The sequence below is a fragment of the Melanaphis sacchari genome, unplaced genomic scaffold (genome assembly GCF_002803265.2).
Source record: "Melanaphis sacchari strain LSU unplaced genomic scaffold, SCAv2.0 Contig74_pilon_pilon, whole genome shotgun sequence".
NCBI lineage: Eukaryota > Metazoa > Arthropoda > Insecta > Hemiptera > Aphididae > Melanaphis > Melanaphis sacchari.
This window is the reverse complement of record NW_020271531.1, coordinates 262,619-282,098: the sequence shown is the minus strand read 5'-3', so window position 1 is coordinate 282,098 and position 19,480 is coordinate 262,619. Positions and strand designations below refer to the sequence as shown.

Genomic DNA, 19,480 nt, shown 5'->3' with positions numbered 1-19,480 from the left:
TTTAGTTTCTCACAAAGTTTTTATAACAAATAAAATCGTTCATAATAATTTTTTTAAATATGAATAAATGTAATACATTTTTTTTTAAATAAGAAATTTTTTGTCATTATCACTAAAACCTTTATCATACTGGAGTTGCTGCTACTATAAATTAAAAAAATATATTTATCTGTTAACTTTCGTATTTCTAATTACAATTTATACATTTGAATAAGATGAATAAATTGAATAAGATGCAAGATCAATACACTTGTTTTTAATCATAGAATTATACGCAACATGGCATATTTGCGTTCCATTGAAGAGTAAAACCAACTTTGTGTTGTTATTCAGGCACATAGATATTATTAATGTATAGAATGCATGTTCACGATACCTTGCTGTGGTGGCAAGTACCAATATTTTAAATTGTTAAAAAGAGAAAGCTGTGTTAAGTCTATATTTTTCTAAAAATGTTGTAATTTCAGTAGCTAATTAATTTCTTATTTTCTCTTACTATCAATAGGTTTAGATGGACCTACGTTATATGTTTTATTTTTATAACAATATTGGCTTCTGAATATCTTTTTCTACTATCAATCCATTTTTTCATGTTTATAGGCCAATGGTCAGACTAAAGTAATAATCACAATTTATCAATAAAACAATGCGTAGAAATCTTGTGATATTTGTCCCTTACTGGTTTGTTTCAACCCTCCTTCTAAGAAATTAGGATAATTTAATAATACTTTCATTTGGGTTAAATTAAGTGTGAATGCTAACAGTTTTTCACTATATCAACGTCCGATTCTTAATGATTCTTTTAGGACAAACCGCGTGAAAAATATATAATATAGAATACGTGTTAACATAATTAGAGAAGGTGTTAGAGGTTTTATTACTGTGAAATGTATTTATTATTTTTCCGGAAAAAAAATATGACCAAAAAAAAAAAAATTTAATATAAATATTTTTAGACAATCTAGGAACACTAGACGATATTTTTCAATCTCTAATAATTATATAATGATCACTGTGGTCTATGGTTATGTTCAAAACTATTTGTTTGTCATTTATGTAAGAGCAACCATAAGGTATGAATGTATTTTTGTACTCGGTGAACTAGTCGAATATTTTAAATAATAATTTAAATATCTAAAAAGTAATCAACTTTTATGAAATAGTTTTAAAAGTTATCAATATATACCCCTATAACTAAGTTTTCAGCTCATAAATCAACTCAATCTCAATAGTCTGACACTATAAATTAAAATCAACAATAAATAAAAAAAAATGCATTCATAATAAGTACAAGATTATTAACAACCCGCTATGTTAGTTTATAATAAATTTTCCAGCCCCTGTGCATTATATATGTAAAATCGAATAAAAAGCTATTGGTTCTGACTAAATATTATAAACCAATATTTCTAAAAAAAAAAAATCAACCAGCAAGGTGTTTGTCCTTTAACGAAAAAAGAAATATTGTAGTTGGTGAATAATGAAATATAATAATTGAACCAACTTAAAAGATTTCCATTTTTATTTGATAACGAATAATTAGCATACAATTAGGATTTCTAATTTATTTCGTAATTTTAAAAAATAATCTCTTACATAAAATATGATTGAAAATCATCAAAATTTAATTATAGAAAATATTAATTTTATATTTATAATTATGAATGAAATCATAAACATTGTATCTAATATCTATAGAATTATATTTTCTTGTTATCTATTATTTTACGTTATATTTGTTATGATAAAAAACTAATAAAATTATTATTTATTAATGTCAGTTTTGACCATTCTATTACTTTTTTACCTGACAACGTGTTTCATTATTTACATTTTTATATAAATATAAGTGTAAAAATTAACTTGTAAGCTGTAGTACAAATTTAAGATGAGGTGGGATATATTATAACTATAATATAATGGATTACAGACACTACCTCGGCAAAATGCAAAAAATCCTATGTTTGTTGATTGTTCGTTATTATGTATACAAGGTTAATTTAATATTAAAACAATGTGTTGATTATATAAAGAAATGTAAAATATTTTTCGTACACTCTAGATTTTCATTATCATTTTCAAAATTTACAAAAAAAAAAATTAACGCACTTTATCAAGAAGTCAAAAATATTATTCATCTGTATAATATCTGTAATATTGCCCTTACATAATAAAATTATTATAATAGACTCATTGATACTATGTCTAAATATAAATTAGAAATTTTAAACTTAATTTATTCAACTATAGAAAATGAAAATAATGTATATATAATAAGTGAAACACTATTGTGTGCAAATTAAGTCTAAAATACAATAAGTTTTTGAAGTTTCTAGGGATAAAGAAACAAAGTATTACAGACTCTAAATGGAATTCATCGATACATTAATATTGTAAGAACTAATGAAATATTTTCAAATATCACTCAATTGAATTAAATTTCTCAAAGTTTGGTCATGCATAAATTAAATTCTTAAAAATGCATAAGAAATTAATTACCTATTCAAAGTTATATTTTAATTACTAAAATTTGAGTTATACATTTTTTATTAATTAAATAATTATGTAGGCTATAATATACATACTAAAAATGTATTATTATCTATAATATATAATATATTATCCCTACATCACTTAATTATTTATTTTTAAAATATACAATAATTCTAAAACATCATAATTAAAATATTTTTTTTTTATTTTGTACAATCTACATCCATAAAATTTAGAAACTTTAAAGAAGCACTAGTTGGTATAAAATAAAAAGGTTATTGATGATTTTTACTATTGTGAAAAAGTATTATGTAACCACTAACCAGTACAACGTCCAATTATTTTAAAAGAAAATTCGTTCTAAACGTTAAAATAACGTCTAAGAAAACAATAAATATTTCAACTGAATAATATAATATTGTTAATGTTACATTGTAAGGGTAGCCATTTATATATATATACAAGCAAAAATGCATGAAGGTACGTTTTACGAAAATTATGTGTGAAAAATATAGGTATGTACTCGTAGTAACAGCTACACAACTATATATAAAATATAACAATAACATATGTTGGTATAATTTCGCATACAAAATATTGTATATTTTGAAAACAACTAGTTTTTTTCCTTTTAAACGAACATACGCATTGTATACGCGGTGTGCATACTAGCATACTGCATATATTATACATAATATTATGCGTATATTATTATATTATTATAATTTATACTTAAACTATTTTTATTTCTTACTATAACAGTTTACAGTAAACGAATTTCAGACGCACATCCTTTTCAATAGTTTTTCTTAATGAAATTTGAATGCTCTCGTGCCCTCGTGGTTTTATACTTGACTTATATTTTATAACGACATCCTCTAAAGTTTAAATTTAAATATTTATTTTCTGCGTTAAGAAAAGTATTCCTGTAACAATTATAGACTATAGTAGGTATATTATGATATAATTCATTGCAATAATAAATCAATTAATATTAAATAACATTTTTTCGTATCTTAATACTACACTAGGTATTATAAAATTCCATACGTACTTATTACGACATTATATAATATTATAATTTACAGAATAAAATACAAAATATGAAAACATTTTGAATTTTAATATCATGGAAGTTCCAAACGAAATACCAATGTTACAACTCACAATCCAATATCTCAATGGAAGTATGCTGTACTCATATATTTTACATAATATATCATAACGTATAAAAATATAACAATTGAATGACTCGACTGAAGTTCAATGTCCACGATTTTGTAAAAGTATTATTCTTATTCCCTCGTTTTAAGTACACCGAAGAGGAGTAAAAAGTCATATTTTTTTCAAGGTTTTGCATGTTCTTTTAATATTTATTAACATAGAAACGAGATTCGGCTGAGTCGTAGTCCTTTTTAGTGAAAATCTTTCTCAACTATTACGCCGATACACTTTATGACATAAATAGTCCATTCCATTATTCGTAACCGTGATAAAAATCTTATAGTTCCCGTCTAAAATAATTTTCATTTTTCGTAAAACCATTATAATATAGAAACAAATTTGTATTTCGTCGGTAAATCCGATACCTATATGGCTATATAGGTATTTATATTTTCACACATTGCATCTGACTCGCACATCAAATTTCCGTAATACCATCACTGTGGTCGGATGCCAAACAGCATGGGAACTACAAGAGAAACACGAAATATAAATGTCCGTCGCTATACCATTTCCGGGAAAAATATCGAACTGTTGGTCGAGTACGATGCCGGAAATCGTCTTTCTTCCCTCGTCCGCTTTGCTGCGGTCTGGACAGATCTAGTTGGGGGAAGGGATTAAAGAGCTAAGCCCCTCTACTCCAAGATCACAATACAAATATCCATAATCCCATGTTTTTAAAAGAAATATATTTTAATTTATTAATTTATTTAACTATTTGATTTAACATTCTAATAAAATAAATTTAATAAATAAAAGTAAAACGAATCAAATCTTTATTGATACGTGCACTTTGTTGTTGATAGCGTATTGGCATCGATGCAATGAGAAATTAAACAATTATATATAATTTATCAACGGTCAGAGTATATACAATTGGAAATCGTTGTAAAAAATAGTCAATATTAACTAATTTAAATCTATTTTAACTTAGATCTTAGACATTTTTAATAAATGAAATATATTCTTTAAAAATAAGATATATTTCAAATTATGCTGATCCTTTTTGTTTATGTTTATTTAATAGGTGATTTCTCGATACATACGTAATAATTCAAAGTTTGGAAAATTAAATAATAATAATAATAATAATAATAATAATAAAAACATTTATTACATTTCAATACATGACAAAATTCAAAAACATTCAATATTAATATTAATCATGGCTAAAAAATAAGATGGACTGCTAGTAGTTATCCAGACACATTATGCGGTCAATAGGGACCATCAATGGATCCATTAAAAAGCTTACGCAGGAACACCGAGTTGGCTTCAACACCCCTATCAGCCAAAGAGGAAAGGCCTGCGATTTATTATTACAGGACTGCAGGATAGTGTAGAAAGTATACCTATATATAGCATGCGGGGGATGATCTATCCTCGGTGTGTGCAGGTTGCAGTCGATCAGGTGTATTGTATGTTATTACATTGATAAATCACGACGTTTCTAAATGATAATTAAACAATAAGGGCGAGTGATTGATTTGAAAAATGTGAGTACAAGACATTATAATATATTAACTGCGTGGCGTACATTCAAATAAATGCCCTCCTCCCGCCAGATTATCGTTCAGAGTGCGTCCACAAGTCTGTTGCAGCGTGTGCGTGGACCACGGTCGTACGGGGTGACACGTCGGCGATTGCTCGTCGAGCGGACGGGTAGTGGGGTGCGGGTACGCGTAAACGGCACGCGAGTCGACGGGGTCGATAAACTATGCGCGCACCGAACCGTGCCACCCCACACGATAACGGGTTTATAACGGCGAAATTCTTCGGCACGTAACCGGTGCTGCGATCTGTTGGCCACCGCACAGTGCGTACGGTCTTGGATGATATTATACCAACATAGGTATAAGAGTAGAACATGCATGGCGGTACTTTTCGTTACCGTCGCGCGGTATCGATTTTCATTATTTACGAACGTTTCATCGCTGTTGTAAAACGTTGCGTCACACCGTTTCGCGCGTCTTGCAGCCCGCTCGCCCGCTCTCCCATTAAAACCCGCCGCACCCCGTCGCACCACTACTACTCGCGAACTGCGGCAGTGCGGCACGGCATTCACGTTCACGGATCATTGTGTTGTCGGCCATTTTCAACGCTTGTTCTACTTGCCCACTGCCCAGTTAACCAAACTCTCTCCTTAACCGCGTCGTTCGACATAGTGCATTTTTATTTTTTTCTTTCGTTTGTATATCGCGTTTTGCGTCCTGTACACTTAATTACGTCGCACGAGACACAGTAAGCCTTTTCGTAACACAATTTTGCGCAACCGACTCGTGTATAAGCACTAAGCGCGGAAGCCATCAAGTCAAATCTTTGTCACGCCGATAGTAAATCTATTATTATTTTGCCGTCTATCCGTGCTCATAGTGTTTGTCGTTTCCCGAATAACATGTCTTCGACCGAAATTAACGATGGCGCCAACGGAGAGATGTCTACTGAATCCAAGCCCAATGAATACGTATCGGCCCTTGTCAAAGAAAAGTATGCTCTGGACGCTTCCACTCATTTGAACACAATGAAGCTCATCGACGAAGGTATTTTACCATGATTCCATAATAGCTATATTAATTTTTACTCTATTAGTCGTAAGTCGTATTGTATGTGTATCACCTTATTTACCAGTTGGAGTTTATTCATACCTATGTATGTAACAAGAAATCTTAAGTACCTATTTCTTTTTCCATTAAAAAAAAAAAGAAATTATGCTAAGAAGGTAATTTGTACGTTCTATTGTAGGTATAAATATGTTTTTCCTAGTGCTCAAGAGATTTTAATTAGATTTTAATCAGATTTCAATTAGATAGATAATTGTAACATTTACATATTTTAGTGAAATAAATTGATATAATTTTAAACATTTGTTTAAGGGCTGTTATACACAAGTAATATTTCATTGTACAAAAATACTGTTGTATAATATTTTTATCGTCTATAACATTAAAGTGTATCCAACAGTTTTTGAGGCATTGTATGACATTTTATCGTTATGGTGTGAACAGCTCTATTTATAAACACGTAATCTCAAACATTGTATGATAAAATATTGCTTCTATGTAACAGCTCTGACTTTTAAATTTCTCCTTCAAGCAAACTGGCTATTACTCTTGGATTTATTCCTCAAAATTCAACTTATAAACTTAAATCATAGTATAAAATTCCATAAACAGACCCTTGTTTATGGTATTTAAATTAGAGAATTTGTCATAAAATATTTGACTTCCAATTTTTCCAAACCGTATTTCCCCACAGTGAAGTTAAAATTAAATTAAAGTAGATCGGTTTAAATGCCGTACTTATAAACATGGCAACATAAGCTAGTCATGTACAACATAGCTGACTTAAACACAATTGAGTTGTGGTTTTTATTTAAGTTATCCTTAAACATATTAATTTTTCATCTATATAGGAAGTTATATTTTAATAATTATGTTAACCATAATATTTTAATAAATTTGAAAAAAAACCATGTAAAATACCATTTTGATTAAATTACCTATGTAATATGATATATGTACAATTTATTTTTATTCTAGAAATTGCCAGAGCACAAAACACCAATAGCAAACCAGAATCTGCTTATTTGGACATAAATAGTGATAAACCTATTCGTCTAACTTCCAAAATTATGGTTCCAGCAAAAGAATTCCCAAGGGTATTCATTTTTAACATATTTTAATCTTTAATGATATTCCAATATAATTTTTTGAAATGTTATAATTAATTTTAAATTTTCAGTTCAACTTTGTTGGTAAACTATTGGGGCCTAAAGGAAACTCTTTAAAACGTCTCCAAGAAGATACTATGACTAAAATGGCAATATTGGGCAAAGGATCAATGCGCAACAAAGAAAAAGTATGTGTTTAGTTTTAATAATACTTATCTTTATCAGTATTTAAACTAATATGTATATTAAAACATTTATATTTTATAGGAAGATGAAATGAGAAGTTCATTAAACCCAAAATTTGCACACCTTGCTGATGAACTTCATGTGCAAGTAACTGCTTATGCCCCTCCTGCTGAAGCTTATGCTCGTCTTGCTTATGCGCTTGCAGAACTTCGGAAGTTTTTGATACCTGATCATAATGATCAAATTGCACAAGAACAAGCCCGTGAAATGCAACAATTTGGAGGTGCTCCACCTGTTCGTCATCCAGGACCAATAATTCATGCTCCACCACCTCCGCCTGCAGTAATTCGCCAAATGCCACCTCAGCCACCTCGTATGCCAAGAGCTCCAGTTCCAGGAAAAGCCAAAGTAATGAGCATATTGGATAGGGCTCGATCAGCAATGGAAGGATCAAATGCTTATCCTGGTAACGGTGGCTATGGTGATTCTGGTTCATCTCATTATTCTCATTTTGATTCTGGGTAAATTATTTCATATTAACTTAATACATTTTTTAAAATTAATCATTCATTTATTACAATTAAATCAGATAATAAAATAAATGGATATTTTATAGATATGGTGGTGTAGCAACATACAATGGAGGCGGTAATGATGATTATTACTCAGGAAATTCATATTCACAAGGTAAAACACTATTATGGTTTAAATGTAAAGTATTGTATTCAAAATTATAACTTATCCTTTTTTTTGTTTTTAGATAATTCTCAAAGTGGTGGCGGCCGTGGCTGGAAAAACTACAATACTGGCGGTAGTAGTGGACCATCCAAACCGACTGGCAATCAAGGTAGTCGGTATGGAGGTCGCAATACTCCATATACCAGACAAAAATAATCAGGTATTTTTCAGGACTATTTCTATTGTAAATGATTATTGACAACAAAGAAAAATAATGGGTAGAATAATTTTTTTAATGTTTTGACATTTCATAATTATCTCAAAAATAATTTTCCACTTAGTAAAACAAATTAAGATAATCTTATATTTTTTTTTTTTTTATATACGTATATAAAATATAAAAGTATTGTACATCCAAAAATAAGTTATGTATTACGTTGGGATGTTGAATTCCAAATCATATTTTTCTTAAGATAAAATATTATAATTTAAACATAATTGTGTAAGGAATAAAATTTCAATAAATATAATTTGTATAATGGAATTTAAAATACAAGTTCTGCACAAAACTTCTTGATTAGATTATTATTATAACTTTATATCAAATATTGTTGGGCTACTTATTTTATTATTTTTTTTTAGATATGAATTTGTCTATAGGAATATATTTATAATTTTTTGATGTATTTTTGATTATTACTTTTTATAGATACTTAGAACATACATTGTTACTAAAGGATAGCACCACTGCCACAATATATTTTTATTCAATAAATAATAATTATTAATATTGATAAAAAAAATTGACTTCCTTTACCTGTATAATATCAAGAAAATAAATAAATAATGAAATAAATTTATCTACAAATAATTATTTTCTAATACTAAATTGCACTTATAAGAATTTAAAACACAATCACTTAAGTATTTATTAGTTAAATGATTAATAAAAACAGTAATAATAAACATTAGGGCATTATTAAAAAAATTCTATTGTGGCAGAGGTAACAATCCGCTTAAAATAAAATTCATCTGTTGCTTGCTGCTAATATTACAGATGCTGATTTATTATAAAATTAAAAATTTTAATTTCAACCCAGTAATGATTGATGATTATTATAATAATAATAACAAACCAATTGACTAATATTTTTAATTATTATTTTATTATATTCATGTGTTTCAATAAATCTTAATAGATCCGTTGGATTCATTTTAACTGTCACTTCTATATTATGTAATTGCTAATTAATAAATTTAAAAACATATTTGTAGTATTTATTGTTTTATACAGTTATTATTTACTTATTTATTATTATTTTTTTTTATCATTTTATTATAAAAATATCGATTACATGTAATCCAATGCTATCGATAGATATTTAGATTTACAATAATATTGTAGTTTGTTAGGTACAACAAAATTTATATAAAATAAAAACTTTTAAAAAATAAAATAAAATATTTACAATTTACTTCATTTTGCTATACATATTATATTATTTACCCACAATATCTATTATTGATATAAATAGTTGTTATATTCATGTATGTTATTAATGATGTGCATATTGTGGTTTTGTTAACATTTTAAATAGTTAATACTTTAAATTGTATCCCCACGTTTTGGATATATGAAAGTAATTTGAGGTTATCAATTATAATTTATAATCAAATTGAATGTGTCTATTTAATTCTATAAAATAACAATTTTAATGGTGTATATTTTTTTACTCTATTTCCACAGTTTTACATTATAATTACTACTTACATAAGTATTAAATCTAGTATAATTTAATTGTTGCTTATTTATTGGTTTGAAGTATTATGTCTGACTACATGAGTAAATAACTGTTTGTATTGTTGGCAAATATTAACATTGACCACCATTTGCACGTCAGCTGTAACATATATCATATATACACGTCAACCTTACAATATTTTATAATTTGATAATTGATAATAATAAAATTTCAGGTGAATCCTTACACCCAAATATTACACAACCCAAACCTAATTCCTCACCATGAAAAACATCCACTGGATAAAAAAAAAAACATGATAAATGATAACTAATAATATTTAAATTGATCATTATTTTATCGTTTTAGGAGTGTATATATATATATATAGCCATGATATTTATGACATAAATTAACCTCCAGCAAATGAAAACCAATTTAAAGAGGAGTGGTGATGCCCTAAAAAGTGCATAAATTATTATCATGTTGATTGCCGATGATTCAGGCGGCCTTGGAAACCCCTATTTTAGAGAATAACTCTCTAATTTTGTTTAAAAAAAAAAAAAAAAATTGTGAGGTTTAATACACTTCACCATACATAATATATTTAACTTGCAAGTGATAATATTTTTATAGGAACACATATTATAAGAATATAATTATATTAAAATTGTGGTAAGTTGTTTTAAAGTTTAATAATGTCAAATGTTTACTGTAACTAACTCGTTGCCTTTTACAAAAAAAAAAAAAAAAAATAACATACAAAAGTTATAAATAACTATAAACTCAGTAATACACCGATAATATGAAGGAAAAAAGAAATCAAAATTGAATGAAAATATTTAAATAACAGGTACATCTTTAAAATTTAATTTGTTAATATATACATAAATATAAATTATTTAAAAACACTACGCGTTTTTGTATTATTTGTTTTATTAAAAGAATAAAAAATAATTTGAAAGATCCGTTTTTATTAATACTTTTTTTCAAATATTTATTAGTGCATCTACATGAAATGTATTTTACTTAATACCATTTTAATGTATATCTGTTTTGTTTCAGGAGAATTTGGTTCCATTACATATATATTAGTCAATTCTTTCCTGTAACAAAATTTGAACAAACGAGTACAATTTTTTTTGTTTTTTTTTTATTATTTGTGATTTTATATTTTTTTAATCTGTGGTAATGTAATCCTAATACCAAAAAGACTGACCATCAATGTAAATATTTTTTATTTTATTTTTTTTTTGTAATTTTCATTATTTTGTTTTAGTAAAATAAAAACTAGTCATTTATTAACTAAAAATTTGTAAACATTTATTTAATAAAAAACATTTTCTACAATACAATTAATTGTTTATATTTTTACGTATAAACAAACTTTTAAACACATCTAAATCAGATTGGGTAACAATAACCTCCATTACAGAATAATCACCATCTGTATCAATATTAACAATAGCTGTGTGTGTCCTTAACCATTCATATTCATCACGGCCAGTGCGTACTCGTATTTTAATAATTCGTCTACCAGTAGTTTTAATTATTTGTCTTTCTATTTTTTTTTTGAGCTCGTCTAAACCTTTTCCAGTAGTACAAGATATTAATACCGAACTTCCATCATTCTCAATATTCTCTAAACGATCAACTTTGTTGCCGACATCAATCACATTGTTCAACAAGTCTGGATTGATACTTAAGGTCTTAAGTGTCTCCTCTACATGAGCCTTTTGTGCCACAACATCGGGGTGAGACATGTCCCGTACATGAACAATGACATCTGCAAACATAGCATCTTCCAATGTGGCGACAAACGGTTCAATGAGTCTAGTAGGTATATCCGATATGAAACCTATGGTGTCTATATACAATACAGTCATGTTGCAAGGCAACACACCACCGTGAACGGTTACGTCTAGTGTAGCAAATAAGCAGTCCTTAGGAACTAGACCCGCATCACCTGTTAACGCTCTGACCAGTGACGTTTTGCCAGCATTGGTATATCCAACTATGGCGACGACGGGCAAGTCCTTGTTGGACCTATTGTAGCGCAGATGTTGTCGGTGGCTCCTCAGCTTGTCTACCAACTTTTTGAGCTTCTTCTCGTATGCCTTGAGCAAGTCCTTCTTGTCGTCGTACATCAGCTTGCCACTGAGGGCTATCTGGCCAGCCTCAGTGCCCAGCCGCTCTGTGTACCCGTCCTGGGTACCGCGTATCCGCGACCAGATGTACGGCAGCTCGGCCAGGGCCACCTGCAGCTTGGCCTCCCTAGTAACGGCATGCCTGCGGAAAATCTGCACCACCATCAGGTATCGGTCATAAACAGGCACGCCGAAACGGTGTTCCAGGTGCTGGTGTTGAATCGGCTTCAGCACATTGACACTAACGAACACGGCCGTGATGCGGCGGTCGCGAGCCACCCGGAGAGCGATCGCGTCCACGTTGCCGGGACCGAAAAACGTGTGCTTCCGGTACGACGTGAGGCCGACCAATAACGTGTCCGTCACCGACCATTCGTCCAGGGTGCGCACCAGTGACCGACTCTCGTCCAACTTGACGTCCGGTTTCGTACTCCTGTCCTTTTTGGGGCCCCACTTTATGTACGGCTGGACGATCAGCACCTGATGCCCACCGGCCGGCGCCAGTTTCAGCTGTCTGTCGATCAGCTCTCTGGCCTGAACGTCCTCCACGCCGTCGTCACCGCCTCCACTGTACCACCTGACGAGACGACCGCGTCGCACGGCCGTCACTGTTCGCGCGAAGCGGCCCACGAGTCCCTGCATTTGCGCACCTTGTCCTTGGCCGCGATGTACGAAGCCACCACACCAGCTACCGCGGATACGGCTAAATGGGTCCTGCGCACCGCAGGAAACCGCTTGATGACGATCTGCTGCGTCACGTGCACCACGGCGAACGTGAACGCCAGCGCGCCCACACCTGTGCCGTACGATCTAGTCAAGCAGTCCAAGTACGAGCTAATTCCCGGTCGCGTCTCTTCGTAATGTTCTTTGATTGCAGTCGCGCTGGTTCTGTTCATGGTACGCGACAGTGACCGATCACTATGATTTCGTTTGACTAGCAATCCGTTGCCAACGAATGACAAGACTTCGAAGATGAATCCAAATGAATTTCTAGAAAAACCAAGTGATATTTTTTAAGTTTGTTGTCGTTGACTTCGACGTCCAAATCCGATGGACGATGATTTCAACACAATACAGTCTACGTTTTGTGTGTTATTAAATTTGTACCATAGGTCCCTAAAATATAAATAATTTTCGTAGCATTAAAATAATAAAATTCGGTATTCACTATTCACCTCTATTTCGCTATCATATTTAATGATAATAAATTGTCGTAGATAACGTTCACACGGATGTGTTCAACTTTTCCCTCCAATGATAACCGGAGAGCGACCGCGTAATTCTGATTATTATAGTACTAAGTTATTAGTTAAGAAAATTAGAATTAGAATTTTATTCTATATCGTGTTATAGTATAATAGTATAATATAAATATTTTAATATTAATTCGGTATCGTGAGAAGAAAAATCAATTAAATATAGTTAATTAATTGATTTTTGTTAATATTTGAATATTCCCGAAACACCATTTTAATATTATACTAGTTCAATTGTGTTATAGATTATTTTTTTTTAATTATGGAAGACGATCAGGATTCAATTGAAATTGCGTAAGTGTTAAATAATTATTTTTTATTATAATCGTAAAATAAAAATTTCCATCACTATTGATTAATGATAACAATTAGTAGTAATCTGACCACTTCACAAAGAAAGTGTACTATATATGATTTAAATAAAATTAATAATTAATTGAATTTGAATTTCATGTTTGTTTTAGAAGTCCAAATAAAAGTGCCACTATCCTTTGTGTTCAATACCTTGTATCACACCACATGAAATCTAAAAATGTAATTAAAAAAGATGATCTGATGAAAACTGTCTTCAAGGGTCGCAATATTGGAAAAAATTATGAAAAAGTTATGGAAGAAGTGGCATACACTTTAAAAAATGTACTGTTTAAATTATTTCAGAAGTATTTTTGTATAGATTTCATTATCAAATAATTTATTTCAGACTTTTGGATTTTCAATATCATATATTAAAAATGATCACAAACAGTTCATAATTATAAACAGTATAGATGAGATCGATGTTCCTCGATTAAGTTCTTCTGAAGAATCAAAATATCGTAATTTACTTAAACCAATAATTGGAGCTTTAGTTATGCTTCGTACACCAATCAGCGAAGGTTTTTAGAAATTTAATTTTAAAAGTTATATTCAATTTACAAACCATAAATAATATTATCATTGAACTCATAAAAATATAATTTTCAGGTCAAATGTGGAATATATTGGAAAAATTTGCTCTGAAGTTCAATTTAGACATGGATTATATAAAACAAATTTTTAAAGGAGTAAATATTTATTTATTTAAATTATATACATTATAATTTAATACTATAAATGTATTAAGTTTTTAAACAATGATTTTGACTTAGAATTTAAATTATTTTTTTCTAAGAAAATTTTAGTTGATGAAATGCTCTTATTTTAGAGCAGTGGTTCTTTTTTAATTAGAAAATTACTTCAAAAAATGAAATAAAAAATATGTTTTCTTTCAAAAAATTAAAAAATGTTAGAAATTATAATAATAAAAAAATTAAAAATATAATTTTTTTTAATTATGTTGTTTTATTTTAATTGAAAATTATGAAGGAAATTTTTTTAAAAAATTCAATAGATTTTGAACTAATAGGTGTTGTTTGATAAAACAATCTCCCAGTATAACATTTATTTTTATCAATTAATAAAAAGCATAAAGTTGTATAGTAAAAATATATACAATGAAACTACAACCTGATAAATATTTTTATTTTTTCAGTGATTTCCATATTATAGCTAAACAAATATCTCCAAGTTTATTCAAAACACTGACTTAAAATCTTAATCATAAAATTTTAAAACCATATCTATCTGAAAAAATTATATACAGTGTGTTCACGCTAAGAGGTACCACTAAATATTTCAGTTGGATGATCTTGTACTGAAATGGAGTTTTCGCTGAATGACAGATAGTACTTAAATACACATTTTTAGATAAATTTCAAATTTTTAACACTTTCGATACGCGCATGCGCGATACAACTCACTTTTTTTTAAATGGTAACACCATTTTTTTTTTTACATATTCGGATAGAGTATTTTTTTCTAAACAATTTATGTATAAAAAGTTTTTTTCTAATTACAATATTGGCATATGAAATTTAACGATGAAATTTAATATTTACGAGTAATTTGTTTTTGACGAAATTTAAAACTAAATTCAACTTATTTTTACTTATTACTAGTTATTAGTATCCAATATTGTTAAATACCTGTTTGCACACAGATAAGATATAAATAAACACTTTTTTTATCGTAGTAATCGTAAATAAGATAGCTAATTGAAGGTAATGAAAACTATAAAATTGTACACATTTTGAATTTGAAATCAATTACTACTAGAAAATGTTTCATTAGCAACGCGGGAAAATATGTATTTTCAACAAGACGGTGCACCAGCACACAACGCCATCATTGTTAAAAATTATTTAAATGAAATTTTTCCTAACCGATGGATTGGTACCCATGGAGTAATTTCATGGCCAGCAAGATCTCCAGACTTGACCCCATTGGATTTTTTTTTATGGGGGCATTTAAAAAATGTTGTATATGCAGATCCACCTATTAATCTCCAAGATTTAAAAAACAAAATACGACTGGCTTGTAGTAATTTGAGAAGAGAACAAATAAATGCTGCCACATCAACGGAATTATTAAAACGTTTGGAATCATGTTTGGAACATCAAGGTGGAAACTTCGAACAATTTATCAGATAGAACTGTAGAACGTAATTGCAAATAAATAAAAATTGATTTCAAATTCAAAATGTGTACAATTTTATAGTTTTCATTACCTTCAATTAGCTATCTTATTTATGATTACTACGATAAAAAAAAGTGTTTATTTATATCTTATCTGTGTGCAAACAGGTATTTAACAATATTGGATACTAATAACTAGTAATAAGTAAAAATAAGTTGAATTTAGTTTTAAATTTCGTCAAAAACAAATTACTCGTAAATATTAAATTTCATCGTTAAATTTCATATGCCAATATTGTAATTAGAAAAAAACTTTTTATACATAAATTGTTTAGAAAAAAATACTCTATCTGAATATGTAAAAAAAAAATGGTGTTACCATTTAAAAAAAAGTAAGTTGTATCGCGCATGCGCGTATCGAAAGTGTTACAAATTTGAAATTTATCTAAAAATGTGTATTTAAGTACTATCTGTCATTCAGCGAAAACCCCATTTCAGTACAAGATCATCAAACTGAAATATTTAGTGGTACCTCTTAGCGTGAACACACTGTATACCTAAAATGCTAGGATTTAAATTTCATAAACTAGATTAAATATTTGATTCTTTAAGTTTTATTAATGAGTTATGTTGGAAATAGAAATATTTTATTTTACTACAAGTTGTAAATATCCTATTGTATTTTTAAATATCAACATATTGTAATTTTTTTGAGACTTAAAATTAAAAAAATTAATTTTAACCTCACTTATTATAAAACTGCATGTTATTTAAGTATTATTTTTATTATATTTGTGGTACATAATATACATTATAAATTACAAATTTTATTTCAGGATTTTGTAAAAGATCAATATCTTCAATACAAACTCACTGATGATACAACTATAATGCTTGATCCAGAAAAAACAATTTATTGGTTTACCTTAGGACCTAGAGCTTTAGAAGAATGTGATCAGATGACATTATTAAATCGAGTTGGTGAGGTTAGTATATAATTCAGAATACTAAATAGTCGTAAGCATTAGTTATGGATCTGGGTAAACATTTTTTATTTACTATGTTGCTGTTCAAACATAAATGTTTAAATTTTGAACATTACAGATAATATCCTGAAAATAAATAATATAAATTTAAATAGGTATGAAACCCAATTAGAGTACCAAATATTAATAATTTATATTTAAATAAAATTTATAAAAAAAAAATGCAATATTTAAGTTAATGCTGATAATGGTCAAATTAACTGTATTCATTTTTGAAAAATCTTTAAACTTAAATTTGGTGTATAAATGTACAATATTTAGCATAAAGATATACCGATTTATGTGAACAAGTTTATAATGAGAAAATTATTGCTTAGATTTTAATATTGGCATTTTGATAATAATACATATCCAACATTAAATTATGAAGTTCAAATTTAATATGAAGAAATATATTAATTATAAATTATAATGAATAATTTTTCTTCAACAAAAACGTTGAAAAATGGTTTTTCTTTCTCATCTGTCATCATAATGCTATTTTATTTTCTAAATAAGTCTATTGTATCCTAAGTTTATAGATCCTTATTAATTATTTAATTACTATTAAACTTCTGGTTTTGGATTATCTATTATTTTTAGAATGTATCTTTATTTTCCAATACTTTGTTTGGTGGCTGATTTTAAGTTTTTATCTTCTTATGTAACTGCATTACCTCGAGTAAGACTTTAATACATTATATTATAGAATAAATCAAGAATTATGTCTATATGTATGTATCTACAACTATTTTAATAAGAAACATTGAGAAATGATTTGTGATTTATTAAAAACTAAAATGGTTGTGAAATACCAAAGATGAGCTAGATAGATTATATAATAGTAAATTAAATATGTTATTAAGTTAATTAGAAAATTAATTATCCGAAACTTAATTCTAAATAAAGAAACATTAACTTATTGGACGTTTTTATGTTTTTACGATATTATCCAATGATAAAAATTGAATCCGTAATAACTAGTAACTGTTTATGACTAGGGATGCGACTATTGACTGTAAACAAGTATTGCAGTGTAGTTTAAATAAGATTTTATTTATAAATTAATATTTAGAATTCACTTTCACGTTCATCTATATCATATTCAGAGTCTGAAATGATTTATTGTCTTCGACTGCCATTGCATGTCACTCATTGAGAAGATGACGTCGACTTACTCAAGCTTGTTAATAATAATTAGTACTGTAATAGTGTTGTTTTTCAGGAAATAATAAAAATATTTGGTGCACAAAAATTTCAATAATGACAATATATTTTTATTTGACGATCTTACCGTACATTCTCTGTTATAGCGAGTCCATATACGATAAAATCTTTTGGGTTAACGACCGAACTAAAAGTGGTACTAATAAGAGCTACACCCGACCGCGCGTACATACTAAACATATTTATACATACCGTTAATCATTATATGTTCAAATTTTCAACAGTACTTACTACTTACCTTAAGTTCTAAATTTCTAAATGGTACTGCATAACTTCAATAAATTTTATTTATTTTTTGTTATAATCGTCCCTATTGTTACATCTTATTTAAATATTGTATTTTTAAACCTACGTTTGAACTAAAAGTTATTTTTTTGTTTTTATTTTTACAATAATTTAAGACTAAAATACTGAACAAAAATTATCTTAAACTTTAAAGACTTAGGTAGGTATTTATTTTTAGTCTTGATGATTTATTTCGATCTGCTTTATAGAACTCTGATTTGACATCATAGTTATTGTATCCTCATTATTTTTTTACAGTTGTACAACAAGCCTGCCAAGTCTTTCAAGCGTGTTTATGCTGAGTTAATTAAATAATAATTGTTATTTATATTAAGTCGTTTAATCTTTATTGTGTTGTCCTAAGAATAAACAATGTATTCAACTTTTTAAAATATACAAAATAATATGTTTAAAGTTCGATTTTTATTATAAAGTTCTCGAGAATAAAATATTGCTACCTATAACAAATTTTATTTATATATGTATTGTAAATTTTAATCAGTATTTTAAATTTTTATGTGTTTCTAACTTTTATAATTAAATATATAACTAACTGACTTAAGTTTAAAAAAAAAATGTTATTCCATGTTTTATATCTTATATTTCAATTATTAACGAAACATAATTTATTTAAAATAAACTGACTGACCACTATTTTTTATTATGTACAGTGGGTCAATAGAGCATAGTATTAAAGTATTAACTATTATAGTTATGGATGACTGATTTTATGGTAATATATATAAAAAAAAAAAGTTGAATTCTTTAAATACTAAAAAACACGTACAATAGATCGAGTTGTTTGAAAACAAATTAAGGGCAGTAATTTAATTAGCGTTTAGCTTCTTGACCCTAATATATTCTCTTATTCTCTATATTATATCCGCTATAATATAGTCCTTTCTCTTTCTCCATCCAAATAAAAATTAGGTTTTTACCTGCTATTTTGTATAAAATTACCATTTACTATGTTCCTGGACTGTGAAGACCCCACAGCACGGTCCAGAGATTTTCATGACTGACGTATTCATACGTTATTCGGTTAGTATTAAAAC

General features: G+C 28.4%; 5 protein-coding genes across 6 annotated transcripts; 3 read left to right on the top strand and 2 right to left on the bottom strand.

Moving 5' to 3' along the window:
• The first annotated feature begins 6,112 nt into the window (after positions 1 to 6,112).
• Positions 6,113 to 11,224, top strand: LOC112601135 (KH domain-containing, RNA-binding, signal transduction-associated protein 2-like). Of its 2 annotated transcripts, XM_025348581.1 has the most exons (7): positions 6,113 to 6,257; positions 7,257 to 7,375; positions 7,459 to 7,575; positions 7,655 to 8,094; positions 8,190 to 8,260; positions 8,334 to 8,471; positions 11,059 to 11,224. In XM_025348581.1, the coding sequence occupies exons 1-6, from the start codon at positions 6,113 to 6,115 to the stop codon at positions 8,465 to 8,467; spliced, it is 1,026 nt and encodes a 341-aa protein (XP_025204366.1). In that variant the 3' UTR covers positions 8,468 to 8,471; positions 11,059 to 11,224. The 2 variants fall into 2 exon arrangements, with proteins under 2 accessions (XP_025204366.1, XP_025204365.1); XM_025348580.1 differs by lacking the exon at positions 11,059 to 11,224 and having other exon boundaries at positions 8,334 to 8,588.
• Positions 11,225 to 11,321: 97 nt separating this feature from the next.
• On the bottom strand, positions 11,322 to 12,806 carry LOC112601134 (putative GTP-binding protein 6). Its single transcript, XM_025348579.1, has one exon. It carries the CDS (start codon positions 12,780 to 12,782, stop codon positions 11,349 to 11,351), a length of 1,434 nt encoding a protein of 477 aa, XP_025204364.1. The 5' UTR covers positions 12,783 to 12,806; the 3' UTR covers positions 11,322 to 11,348.
• On the bottom strand, positions 12,719 to 13,526 carry LOC112601136. Its single transcript, XM_025348583.1, has one exon. The coding sequence runs from the start codon at positions 13,034 to 13,036 to the stop codon at positions 12,746 to 12,748; it is 291 nt and encodes a 96-aa protein (XP_025204368.1). The 5' UTR covers positions 13,037 to 13,526; the 3' UTR covers positions 12,719 to 12,745.
• Positions 13,527 to 13,589: 63 nt separating this feature from the next.
• Positions 13,590 to 18,880, top strand: LOC112601132 (melanoma-associated antigen D4-like). Its single transcript, XM_025348577.1, has 6 exons — positions 13,590 to 13,690; positions 13,861 to 14,032; positions 14,097 to 14,271; positions 14,360 to 14,439; positions 16,725 to 16,874; positions 18,684 to 18,880. Exons 1-6 carry the CDS (start codon positions 13,659 to 13,661, stop codon positions 18,738 to 18,740), a joined length of 666 nt encoding a protein of 221 aa, XP_025204362.1. The 5' UTR covers positions 13,590 to 13,658; the 3' UTR covers positions 18,741 to 18,880.
• On the top strand, positions 15,471 to 15,972 carry LOC112601133. The gene has a single exon (XM_025348578.1). It carries the CDS (start codon positions 15,559 to 15,561, stop codon positions 15,901 to 15,903), a length of 345 nt encoding a protein of 114 aa, XP_025204363.1. The 5' UTR covers positions 15,471 to 15,558; the 3' UTR covers positions 15,904 to 15,972.
• Positions 18,881 to 19,480: the final 600 nt, after the last annotated feature.

What these genes read in the sequence shown, in the direction of transcription:
- LOC112601135 (XM_025348581.1), top strand. Translation starts at nt 6,113, where the DNA reads ATGTCTTCGACCGAAATTAACGATGGCGCCAACGGAGAGATGTCTACT. An exon ending in CAATGCGCAACAAAGAAAAA is followed by an intron (nt 7,576 to 7,654) that starts GTATGTGTTTAG and finishes TATATTTTATAG; the next exon opens with GAAGATGAAATGAGAAGTTC. An exon ending in TATTCTCATTTTGATTCTGG is followed by an intron (nt 8,095 to 8,189) that starts GTAAATTATTTC and finishes GATATTTTATAG; the next exon opens with ATATGGTGGTGTAGCAACAT.
- LOC112601134 (XM_025348579.1), bottom strand. Translation starts at nt 12,782, where the DNA reads ATGCAGGGACTCGTGGGCCGCTTCGCGCGAACAGTGACGGCCGTGCGA.
- LOC112601133 (XM_025348578.1), top strand. Translation starts at nt 15,559, where the DNA reads ATGTATTTTCAACAAGACGGTGCACCAGCACACAACGCCATCATTGTT.
- LOC112601136 (XM_025348583.1), bottom strand. Translation starts at nt 13,036, where the DNA reads ATGAACAGAACCAGCGCGACTGCAATCAAAGAACATTACGAAGAGACG.
- LOC112601132 (XM_025348577.1), top strand. Translation starts at nt 13,659, where the DNA reads ATGGAAGACGATCAGGATTCAATTGAAATTGC. An exon ending in TGGCATACACTTTAAAAAAT is followed by an intron (nt 14,033 to 14,096) that starts GTACTGTTTAAA and finishes AATTTATTTCAG; the next exon opens with ACTTTTGGATTTTCAATATC. An exon ending in TATTAAATCGAGTTGGTGAG is followed by an intron (nt 16,875 to 18,683) that starts GTTAGTATATAA and finishes ATTTTTTTACAG; the next exon opens with TTGTACAACAAGCCTGCCAA.